At 37.2% G+C, this 13286-nt stretch overlaps 1 protein-coding gene across 13 annotated transcripts in view; it reads left to right on the forward strand.

Moving 5' to 3' along the window:
• Positions 1-13286, forward strand: part of LOC132107156 (receptor-type tyrosine-protein phosphatase kappa-like) — a 181821-nt gene that overhangs the window by 128551 nt on the left and 39984 nt on the right. For all 13 annotated transcript variants that reach the window (XM_059513403.1, XM_059513391.1, XM_059513390.1 and 10 more), the window contains 2 exons: positions 10416-10715; positions 13100-13209. In XM_059513403.1, coding sequence (XP_059369386.1) covers positions 10416-10715; positions 13100-13209 — 410 coding nt within the window. The remainder of the gene's footprint in view (positions 1-10415; positions 10716-13099; positions 13210-13286) is intronic.

The raw sequence follows: 13286 nt of genomic DNA on the forward strand, positions 1-13286 counted from the left end.
CGCATGGTCTTAACGTCTTGTCCCTATTCTCTTAATAAGTAATGGGTGTTTTTTGGGGGTAACGTGCAATAAACCAATCAGAGTCAGATGCGTCTGTGCCATGACGGATTTGTTATTTACACGGCGGAATTTGGCAAGCGCAAAGACAAAACGTGAGATGAAATGGAGCTGCTCGTGTGCGAGCAAATGGCCTAATTCTGATACATGCGATGACTATCCATTATGACATGTAGCCATATATATATATATATATATATATATATATATATATATATTTAGCCTACCAAAAAAAATCTTATGCATTGCAATCCTTTAATTTTTTATATTTGGCATGCTTGTGTGCTGCTGTGCGTCCCTGTGTTTAATAAGCAGGTTGTACATTCTTTAAATAACAAAGAAAAAACACTGCTCCAGACTTTAGACCAGGTTTGAGTTGGTCTATTTCGCAGTCTATTTTCAGCTCATTAAAATAGCAATGCACCAGCAATACGCCTGAACACACCTCTTTTTTAGACCAGCATGTCCAAGGGCGCACAAATGAGCGCTAATGCATTTGCTAATTAAATGACGTGGCGCTGGATGGGAAAATGTGAATGGTGCCGGACTGAAACTAGCAAACACACTTGCGCTGCGCCTTGCATCGGGTGTATGATGGGGCCCCCTGTTTCCAAGTCTCCATAATAATAATTTATTACTAATTTGAGGAAGGTGTAAGGCTACAGAAAAAAATGCAAAAGGCACCAGTCATTTTCTTTTTTTTTTTACCCTAAAACACAATACAATGCTTTATTCAAAATGCAGAGGAAACACCTTTGAAAAATCAATTCTGAAAATTCCTCCGTATTGACACAGCTTGCTATTTACAGTAAGTGTGTGCTTTGAAACAGCATCCAAAAGCACCGATGCGTCCTGTGAGGTCTCGGCCGACGGACGCGGGCGGTGTGAGGTGTGGACGTGTCTGAGGGATATGTGCTCGGATTTGATCATGGAGTGGCTGATCAATAAAGCTTTATTACAGAGAAATAATGCTTTAATCTAGCAACTTAACCTTTAATCATCCTTTGGGGTCAAAATGACCCCAATGGATTTTTCCTTCATTTTTTAAAAGTGTTACCTTCATCGCAGGGGCATGAAACTCGGTGACATTTCCTAAATCATCTATCTAAACATGCACAAAAAAACTGGGCTTGATTTGGTTGTTCTAAAGGTGTGTAAAAAAAAATTTACCTTTTAAGGTCTTTGGGGTCAAAATGACCCCACATTGAAAATGAATGGGAAAATGCAAAAAATGACTTTTTAAAATTTTGTTTGTCAAAAAAATAAAACTAAATCCATTATAAATCTGAAAATTTCTACAAATAAACCAAGATCTGGTCCTAGAGCATAAATAAAAAGTAGAACGAACTTTGTATCTCATACACACACACACACACACACACACAAACACACACATGTATGTGACTGCAACAGAGAGCATTTTTACAGAAATTGGCAAATAAAATTAACTAAACTGGCATAAATCTAAAATTTTTTACATTTAATTCAAGGTCTGGTCCTAGAGCATAAACCCAAAGTGGAACAAACTTTCTATCTCATACACACACACACACACACACACACACACACACACACACACACACACACAAACATACGTATGCCACTGCAACAGAGAGCATTTTTATAGAAATTGGCAAATAAAATTAACTAAACTGGCATAAATCTAAAAATTTTTACATTTAATTCAAGGTCTGGTCCTAGAGCATAAACCCAAAGTGGAACAAACTTTCTATCTCATACACACACACGCACACACACACACACACACAAACATACGTATGCCACTGCAACAGAGAGCATTTTTATAGAAATTGGCAAATAAAATTAACTAAACTGGCATAAATCTAAAAATTTTTACATTTAATTCAAGGTCTGGTCCTAGAGCATAAACCCAAAGTGGAACAAACTTTCTATCTCATACACACACACACACACACACACATACACACACACACAAACATACGTATGCCACTGCAACAGAGAGCATTTTTATAGAAATTGGCAAATAAAATTAACTAAACTGGCATAAATCTAAAAATTTTTACATTTAATTCAAGGTCTGGTCCTAGAGCATAAACCCAAAGTGGAACAAACTTTCTATCTCATACACACACACACACACACACACACAAACATACGTATGCCACTGCAACAGAGAGCATTTTTATAGAAATTGGCAAATAAAATTAACTAAACTGGCATAAATCTAAAAATTTTTACATTTAATTCAAGGTCTGGTCCTAGAGCATAAACCCAAAGTGGAACAAACTTTCTATCTCATACACACACACACACACACACACATACACACACACACAAACATACGTATGCCACTGCAACAGAGAGCATTTTTATAGAAATTGGCAAATAAAATCAACTAAACTGGCACAAATCTGAAAAATGTCACATATGCAACATGGAACAAGCTTGTAATATATATTCTATAATATTCTGCTTGTTCTTTCACATGTTTATTAGCCATGTGATTTATAAAAAAAGTTGTTCTGTGTACCCTTCACTCCTGTTCATTACAGTTTATTGGTGCTGTTGTTTTGTATTATATTGGTTTATTTACTTTTAAAATTCATCTTGTTCTAAAATCTCTTGTTCTAAAAAAATAAATAGTTGTTGATAAATAATTTTCTGAAATAAATAGTGTGTGATTATCACGTCATAGTGGTGACTTGTAATGTTTTTTTCAAATGTATGTATAATAATTTGCAAAAGCAGATAATTCAAAATATATTAGAAAACAACAACAAATTCTAACTCTGACAAAACTACAGATTTTTTTATGTATTTCAAAATGTTTAAATAAATATTCACAAAATATATATCATAAAGTTGTGAGGAGAAGTTGAAGCATCAAGAAAAATGAAGTGAAAATGAATGAGTCTCTATAGCACTCTAGTGGATACATGTGGCCATTGCACTTTAATTCCTAACCCATAAGAAATAAAGTTTTTTGACTAACCTTTAGATGGCAGTATTCTATCCCTAACACATAGAGCAATGTCCAGAAACTATTTAGATTTAATTAAGATCATCATTTAAGTGATTTTTTCTTTAAAAAATCATTTTTCATGAGCCAATTTATGGCCTAGTTATGTAATTGTGCAGTAAATAGGTAAAAAACTTCAAAATTTCCACAAAAACACAGCATAAATGTATAGTTGAGAAGTAAATAAAAAAAATGATATATAGTTTTCCATATAAAAAATGTATATTTCCTTATGCAATCGCTTTTTAAAAGTTTGGGGTAAAAATGACCCCAAAGACTTTAAGTGTTGTCCTTTTTTAGGAGTGATTAAAGTTAATGCAGCTCTCCACTCGTATTGATCCCGGCTCAGAGAGACGGGAAGAGGGAGGCTGGTAATTGTTGGCAGGAAAAATGTTATCTGTGTGTGCGAGAGTGTGTGTGGTTCTGGGTTTGATGGGCCGTGCCAAATCAGAGCAATTCATTGCTGTTCACCACTACGTTTTATTGCTTGCTTGACATTTAAACTGATGGAGGATGTCAGGGATCTATCAGCCTTCAGCTCGCCACTTAAATTCACACTTTTTCCAGCCAGGCTGAATTGATCACTAGTCGTGGGTGTGAATTGGACGCATATAAATTTCCTCTCGTGGGTTTTACTCGACAGTGAGTGACATCTCCTTATCGCCATGGCGACAGGCGCATTGTCCCGCCCTCTCCTGTTTAAAAGATCCACAATTGTAAACGTTCATCACGGAGAGCTTTCTAAGAGCCGCGAGATGGTTTCTTCTCCTCCATTTTGAAAGTTTTTAGAGTGTGAATGTGCCGCAGATCACTGATTGGCTGTTGTGTACACATAACAAGAAGAGAAACGTTGGTAATAAAGAAATTGACATCAGTGTTGGGTGTAATGCACTGTGAAGTACTCAACTGCTGTAATTGAATTACTTTTCCCTTGAAAAATAAAGTAAGGGATTAATCTTTTTGTAATTCAATTACAGTTAGTGATGTATTTGCATTAAGGAATTGCATTAAGTATTATATAGACTTTATAAAATAATAGAGGATTTAACATCAAAATGTAGCATCTAATGTTAAAATGCTTGTTTAATGTAATGTAATATTTATTTGAAAGAATTAAGAGAGCAGTTTTATATCTGTCCTTGTATTGTTACGCTGGCATGAGGTTAACATGGGCTGTAGAAAGTAGTGATTAGTAGGGATGTAACGATTTACTCAACTCACGATTCGATTCGATTCACGGTTTTTTATAACAAAATGAGATAAAAAAGAAATACCATCTAAACTTTTAGTTTAGAACTTAAAGTTCCCCTCAAACACACATTCATATAAACTCCTACCCGTTATTGAATTGCGATTTCTTTAGCATCACATATTTGAATCGATTTTCAACCGGCTCGCATTTAATTGTTACATCCCTAGTAATTAGTAATATAGTCCTTCTTAGAGAGAGCATTTAGTTCAGTAATCTAATTACACTGTTGAAGATGCAATCAGTAGCTAGCAATCAATTACATTTTAAAATAACTTGCCCAACACTAAAATAGTTAAAAATAGTTGTATAAAAACTTCTGATTTAGATTCTGGAATGCATTTGCAGCTATATCTGATGGCAGATATAAACATCAGATCAAATCTAAGACAATTATGAACAGTTGCAATGAGAACTACAGTACATTAAATGGCAGACTAATCATGTTTCCAGACAATCTGATAATTTCCAAATAAAAGTAGAAATAATCAAATGAGATAAAGCGTCTGTCATTTTTCAGCATTTTACCTAAAAATGTAAATATAAAAAGTAGACATTACCCCAAGATTCCTGTTATATCTCAAACACTGTGGGGTGGAATTTACTGCAGAAATAATGAAAGCAAATCCATGAAATAAACTGGCTCTTAGCGTGACATCAGACCGCTGCAGCCTCTGATTCTCCGCGTACAGTGTACGCTGCTGTAATCCTGATCAAAAATCTCATTTAATAGAATAAACATCAGGATCGGTGCTTGTGCGAGTGGCCGATCGATTGGAGAGTGTTTGTCTTCATCTAATACAATAGCAGCTGTAGATACATACATCAGATGAATCCTCAGAAAAGATCAGCAGAGCAGCCAGGAGAAAAAAAATACAATAAAACAAGCATCAGAATTAGCAGACGATAGGAGAATAATGAGTGGGTTTTAATGAGCGCCGTTTGGAAACTGTGTGTGTGATTGCTTTCTCTGTGTTTTGTTTTCTAAGTGTCTGTGATTCAGCAGAGAAGGATGTGATACATTTCAGACGAGACGTACAAACCCTCCCTGCGATGACTGACACTTACATAATGACTTGTTTTGAGCGGAATTGGCTCTAGAGACGCATCTTTAGTTTTATTACATTTCTGGTTCCTCCTTTCTCTCTGAATGTGTTTTCATCCATTATTTGTGAATAAGTGTGTTGGCTGAGAGGGAGGTGAGCGGCGTGGAGAGAACGAGAGCATGAGGGCTGTTATTAGACGTGTGAGGGAGAGTGGAGAGGTCAACAGGTGTCTCCCGCGGCTCTCTTCCTCTATTGCGTCTGACCTCCGCTCTGTGGCGGTGGCAATGAGGGGCCGGCGTAAGTAAGTCCTGACAAATGTTTTGTCATCCTGCAGGGTCACCGGTGGCACAGCTCCAAATGAAAACCCTGGGGGAGACTTTTCTGTCTGGCTGCCTGTCTCCTTCTCACATTCAGATGTCAGAAACCTGACATAAAACACAATCCAATGAGTTTCCAGACTTTTTAGCGTGCGGGTAATAGAAGCTGATCTTTTTTATTATTATTCATCCCACCTACAGCCCTCAAAGCTTAATAAGACCTCTTCAACAATAGATTTTCAAGACTATTACTAGGGTTGGGTACCGAACTCGGTATTTTTAAGGGTACCAACCGAATTGCATCGGTACTACCGAGTACCGATTCACGTTAACTCTATCATGCCTAACTTTTGGTACCTGAGAACGCATCTGGCCGCATATGCTACAGAGAGAGAGAAAGAGAGACCCTGTGACGTGACGTCACCACTGGAACTCGTTCAAACAACACAGGGCAAGCCAAAATGCCATGGACTAGTGTCTGTGAATATTAAAATGCAAAAAGACGGTTTAAATATTAATCCTGCATGTTCTGCTTGCCTCTGTATGTATGAATGGTGGAAACGCGGGTTTATTTACTACACAAATACTGAAGCACGCGTGACGCTCATGGTGATTTTTGAGTAAACTAGCATTACAGTATACACACAGAAACTTCATGGTAACCGGTCAAAATAAACATACAGTTTAACATGTCTTTAAATATTCAATTTTCTATCAAAATTAAATAAAGCAACTAGATGACAAAAGTAAATATTACAACCAGATTAATCACTTAATTGTAGAAAAAAATTATACAATTATTAGACTATTAAAAAAAGCAATATTCACACAATTTAAACAGTAAACCTCAGTTTCTTTGCCAAAAAATAAAAGGGTTTAATTTTCATTTTTTTAATGTAAAATAAATGTGTAATGCCTTTTAAATTAAATTAAGTTAAAAATTAAAAAAAAAAATTAAATTAAGTGTTTCTGGGAAAAAAGAAAGAAAAAAAAAGTTTGTAGGGCCATTGTTCAAATGTTGGAATTTAGACTTTTGAACGTATTTTTTCACTGAAATACAGGTTCTTGTAATTACACAGAGTGTAAAGTACCGAAAAAGGTACATTTGGGTACCGGCACCCAACAGGTACAGAAATACAGGGATCGATACCGGTACCGTACCGTACCGTACCGGTTAAAATGTGAACGGTACCTAACCCTTACTATGACAGCAGTGCTTCTTCAAGGGTGGGCTCTCTGTTTATGTCCTTTAAGTGAAGTGATGTCACATTCTTTCGCTGATGAAACTCTTGATTTCAGAATAAATTACTGGTAACTCTTTAGTTTAGTGACCAATTCTTACGTTTAGCTTATTAGCATGCATATTATTAGCATATTGTCTGTTTATTAGTACTTATAATGCACATATCAATGCCTTATTCTGCATGACCATATTTTTAGATCCCTTAATCCACTCCATACCTAAACTTAACAACTACCTTACTAACTATTAATAAGCAGCAAATTAAGAGTTTATTGAGGCAAAGGTCATAGTTAATCATTTGAGTAATGAGATTTGATCCCAAACTAAAGTGTGAACATATTACATCAAATGCAGTTGATAATTGTGCTCAAAACAGAGAGCACAAGCTTTTGCATCAGGTTATTGAATCATTAAATACAACAATAGGAGACAAGCAACTAGTAAAATTATAAGGGCAAATGTACCCCCGAATATTTAGGAAGAATGTTAGAAACACGTCACATAAAAACACTTTTGTTTGACATGGCTTCTCAACGCCGTGCTTTGATGAGCTGTTGTTGAGAGTGTTAAATGAAAGGAAGTTGAAGCTTTGAAAGCTCGTCTTGGGACTCCTGTGTTTGTGTTTGTTTGGTTTTTAAATGTAGAAACACATCCTGGGGTCTTGCTTTTGGACATTGACACTAAATCTTCCTAATGATGCAGGTCTTCCTCAAGCTGACAGTCCACCAGCTATAAGAACAGTACAGAAACCACTTTTGCATACTTTCTCTTGTCAGGCCAAAGTTTTGTTTTCTTTGCTTTCCTGAAGATTCATGACAATCATGAGTCAGAGAGAAAGTGTCACCCAAAGGGATGATGGGAAAGGCTTTGTTATTAATAAGCTCAGAGCTAACAGCCAGTCACTGTTCTGTGTTAACAAGTTCCTCGTCTGTATTCAGAGTGTCTCATTTTAATTAGACTACATGTACAGATCCTCCTGAGCTAGCATGCGTGCGTGTGTGTGTGTGTGTGTGTGTAACCCTCCACCTCCCAGGCCGCACTACATGTACCTAGAGTGTGTGTGTGGACTTCCTTTCTCCGTTTCACTGTGGCTTGGCTCACACACCACCCGCTGATCTGGCTTTCTACTTCTGTTCTTCCCCAGAGTTTTCTCTTCTTGCATCATGTTCTCTCACCTGCCACTGGCTTTCATTTGATGCCCTACTTACATTGTTTTCATGGCTTTCTAATACACTTGACTGTGATTGGTCAACAGTGTCATTCATGTGTGTATAATTACTGGTCAGCTCCACAACACAGTTGACCATTTCAACTCATTTCTGCATCTTTTGTATCACTACATGCTGTTTTATCCTTGTAGAGTATATACTCATATATAATTGTATACAGTTTTATTAAATAATTAAATGTGTATCATAATGCTAATAATAATGTAATATTTTAAATATTTGAATCTAAACTTTACACTGATATCAGTATTTGATGTTATGTTAATTATTGATTTGATGAATAGTCGTGTAGCAAGTACAATATGACTTTCTGTCAAGCTGCTTTGAAACTATGAAATAAACTGTGAATAAATAGAAATACAAAGTAGAAAACAGTCTCCACAAACGTGGATGCAAACGGTTCTAGCTAAAGAATTTCAGTTGTTATGTTCAGAATTTTTTTATTTTTTTATGCATTATAATCTCAGAGTTGCCACAAGGGGCACAGCAGCAGACATTTGTGTAAACTGCCTTCTTCTATGCTCAATGTTATGTTATCTGATTAATAGCACATCTGTTTGTTTTTTAAGCAAAATGCATAGTGACGGTGACAGAAAAGCTTTAGTGGGCCCGTGTGTGTGTTCTTCAGTGTGTAATACTAGATTGAGTGTTTTGACATCTGGTCCCTGTCCTCACACACTTCAGCTCAGTCCTGCCTGACTCTAAGGTCAAAGTGAAGCTGGACTTTATTGAGAGGTTTGCTGATTTATGACGGTACACAAAGGTTTCAGTTTAGTTAGAGTTAAGGTTAAGTCAAACATTAATCTTCGGGTCAAAGCATATATAACCAACAATCTGCTACATCTCATAGCCAACCACCAATGTAGAAAAACACTCTGCAGTTCATTTGCATGTGTGTGTGCAGTAATCACACTGCTGAAGTGTTTGGCATTGGTGACGTACTCCGTTACAGTAATTACAAGCCATTCCAGAGTGCTGCACTGATGCATTATGGGGAGGCATTATAAGAAACCTCTCTCACTGATGTATTGGCTAGTTTAGAGATGCTTCAAATGTCTGCATCTGTGTGTGTGTGTGTGTGTGAATGAAGGCCTTTATCTGGTCCACAGGTGCCTCATTTGCTTTCACAACCCTTCCCATCTCTCTCGCACCGCTCGGACCAGTTCACTCTCGCTTTTCACTGAAATAGTGTCCGATCTTTTCTTGTATTTTGACATTCATCGGTTGGCATTTAAGAGTAACTAAATGATTGAAGAAAACCTGCAAACATATCCTAGTAAAATAATAAGGCAGTGGCTATTTACACTATGTTGAAATAGCATATTTTCTTAGTGATATGTTGTTTACACTGAGGGCAAATATTAATGGATGCTATTCACACTGTTAAAATAGAAGGATTTTCTGCTATTTATACTACTTATTGCAAATAGTGGCAATTATCAGCACCTTGGTACTGTAGTAAATTTTTAAACAGTATGCAATAATAAAGTATTGAGTGTAAATTATCATTTTAATTCTGATTAATTCTGATAAAGATTTACTGATGCATATTTGATTGTGCTAAAGTGAAACAATTGTAAGTATACTTTATTTGCACTTTACATATGTTGCATTTAAAGACCGATATTATTCAAAGATCATACAATCCTCATCAATAGTGACATTAAAATACATTTAGGCTTAATATTAATAAATTGTGCATTGTGCACAATGTAGTGCTTCAAATAAAGTTCAATTGTAATTTTTATATCAGTAAGTCTTGAGCGATACGTCAGTAAATACGTTAATAGATTTGAACTCTATTTAAAATAAATGTATTTTAAATACATAACTGTTTTACTAGGGAAAGCGGAGAGAAGGTCCTTCACAGGAAGATTTAGTTATGATATCGTGATCTAAGACTTTGAGTTCAAAAATGAAAGGTGAAAACGTCAACATGAACGACTCGTTTACATAATCTTTAATATGAATTTAGATCGTTTTAATGGTTTGGGTGCAATTAAAACTTTTGGCCTGTTTGATATCTGCATAAAATGCCATGGAATGTCCACAACTGGCGTTCAGATTTCAGAGATGCTGAAAATAAATCATAAAAGTCATAACAAAAAGTGGAGTGAGATGAGCTAATATTGCAAGCAATTGTGAAACAATTCTAAATAAATGAATGTTTATTTTATTTTCCTGCAGGAGGGTGAAAACTTCCGAATTGCATTTTAACAACGAGTTGTGTGTAGTGTCTGCTAGTGTAACCCATCTCTCGTCTTCTCTCTCAGAACCCATGCGGACCCCCAGGAATCTGAAGATCGCAGAGACGCAGGCACGCTTCATCGCCGTGGACTGGGAGTCACTGGGCTACAACATCACCCGCTGCCACACCTTCAACGTCACCATCTGCTACCACTACCACAAAACCAACCAGAGCAAAGCCGACTGCCTGGAGATGGACCCCAAAGCCCCCCGACACGTGGTGGGCAACCTGCCGCCCAACACCAACGTCAGCCTGAAGATGATCCTCACCAACCCAGAGGGACGCAAAGAGAGCGACGAGACCGTGATCCAGACCGAGGAGGACGGTAAGAGAGTGCACCACACACTTCCCCTAACTGTATTACTTATGAGTATCCATAGATTCAAATAATTCAGTCAAATAATTATTATTAAAATTAAAATAATTACTTTTTTAGAATTCACACCTTTTTAGAATACAGCGTGCGTTTTTGTGCATTATTCTTGAAAATGAGCTCTATGTCCAATAACTGCGCTGTGTTATGCATGAGATCGCATTACAGCGGAGAATTCCAATGTTTCAGATGCATTGTTTCACCTCTGTCATCTGTTAAACACTTGTCATTCAGAGACATACGAGTCGAGACTCAAAAGACACTGCAGGTGAATAGGGTAAACATTTTGACTAATGCCACGAATCCAGTAGTCTAACAGTCATGAGTGGAATATGACTACAGTTTTGCATCTATTCTCTTACCTTAAAATAAGAAGTATCTTACTTATTTTGTCTTGTTTTCAATTATTTTAAGTCACACTAGTGGTCGCCGGGTTCAGAACCACTTTGGTTCAGATTTATTTGGTGTGTCGTGTGATTGAGCTGTAATTGCAGGACTCTGTTGTGGCTTGTTGAGTTTCTCAGCACGCTGTTGGTTCACAGATGATAAGCGCTAAGGCATAAGGGAGTCTGACATGAATTCATTTCGCCCTCTCTCGCTTTCCTCCATGCTGAGGTGAGCCATCAAGATCACTGACTGGAGGGGCAGAGAAAACAAACATCTAGATATCGCAAAACCAGTGAGCATCCATAAATAATCCAATGTTCACGACATCCTGACGTCATTTCTCCTTCCCTGAAGTACGATGACATTGGATGTCCCAAAACTTTTGTCCATATACTGTACTATAGATCTCACATGGGTCTGCTGAAGTGTTGACCATATATCCAAAAGATCAAGTGCAGCATTGGCCCATTAAAAATGTTTACATGATTACACTGACAGTTAAAGCCTCTTTGTGTAACATCTCTCTTATGGAGAAACAGATCAAGACGTGTCAAGGATGTACAAATATAACTTCTTTATTCAGAAGATGAGATGAGTGAGGCAAATAATTCAAATAAGGATAAAGGCAGAAGTATATTGAGCAATCGAACACGAGCGCAGCTGACAGTCATAAGTGGGTAAGATGCTGTGATTTCTTGACACATCTGGGACATGCACATCATCAGGCGGCTCCACGAGCTGAATGCCGGCAAAGCCAGGTTTAGGTGTGCGCCGCTAACAGGAACACTGTTTGTTTTCATCCGTGCAAATGCAAATGACTTTTGAAGATAACATTTTCTTGTTTTGATGAGATGACACACTCCTACCAGAGTACCATTGTCCCTGCCCATTTCTTTTGTGTTGTTTTGATGGCCTTTTTATCCCACAGAATGATTTATATGATGTGCCCACATTTAATATTTCTTATACAAAGAAATTCACATGTAGGCACAATTTATGTATCATCAAAACTAATTTCACTCAAAGAAGCAGGCATTTTTGCATCAGAAAAAAAAAAAAATATATATATATATATATATATATATATATTTTTTTTTTTTTTTTTTTTTTTTTTTTTTCTCGATACAGTTATGGATATGTGGATATTAATTGTCTTAACCTGCAGTATAGGGTCATTTAGAAGCAATAAAGAGCGGGTTCATCACTGATGTTCTGCAAGGTCTGTTTCCTTCAATGGATTGTAGGTAAATATCAACCTCATCCAGCATTTTTTGTCTTATAAAGTATCGCTTGCTGTTACAGTGTAAGACACCGCTGCAAATGATTCTGTTCAAATGAATCAAACTGAATCATATACAGGTTCAGACCTTTTTACAAACTGATTGGTTCGATTACATCAGTATTGACTCAGTTGTGAGTCACAAGCTTCTAACAGCTTAAAAAAAAAAAAAAAACATGCATGACGTGATTGCTGAAATATTATCACTGTATAATATATAAAAATATTATACAGTAATCTTCATAACCAGATAAGGATTTATGGGGCTCAGCTCACACACTAGTAAAAAGGGTCTAGTGGCGCCCCTGGTGCTGCACATCAGCCACTCTGCTCATTTACTGCTATCATCACTGGTCATCATAAACACATATCAGTTTCTAACGGCAGATTTTCCACTGAGGTAAAGCTTTCAATAACACAAGCCAATGTTATTCTCTCGCTGAAGCCTGTTCTGCTTGATTTTAGTGCTCGTTCAGTGCTCATTTCTCTCCCCTTGTGTGTGTGTGTGTGCGTGCGTGCGTGCGTGTGTGCGTGTGTGTGTGTGTGTGTGTGTGCGTGCGTGCGTGTGTGCGTGTGTGTGTGTGTGTGTGTGCGTGTGTGCGTGTGTGTGTGTGTGTGTGTGTGTGTGTGTGTGTGTGTGTGTGTGTGTGTGTGTGTGTGTGTGTTGTAGTGCCCGGTCCGGTTCCCAAGGAGTTTGTGAGAGCGACTCCGTCAGAGGATAGGATCTCACTGCACTGGAAAGAGCCTCTGGAGCCCAACGGCATTATAACCCAGTATGAGGTAATGCTGCCAGTGTCTCATTCCAATTCCACTGTGTCGGATTTGAGTGCTTGTGTGCAAACCTGAAGGCTAATGTT

The sequence above is a fragment of the Carassius carassius genome, chromosome 27 (assembly GCF_963082965.1).
Source record: "Carassius carassius chromosome 27, fCarCar2.1, whole genome shotgun sequence".
NCBI classification, from domain to species: domain Eukaryota; kingdom Metazoa; phylum Chordata; class Actinopteri; order Cypriniformes; family Cyprinidae; genus Carassius; species Carassius carassius.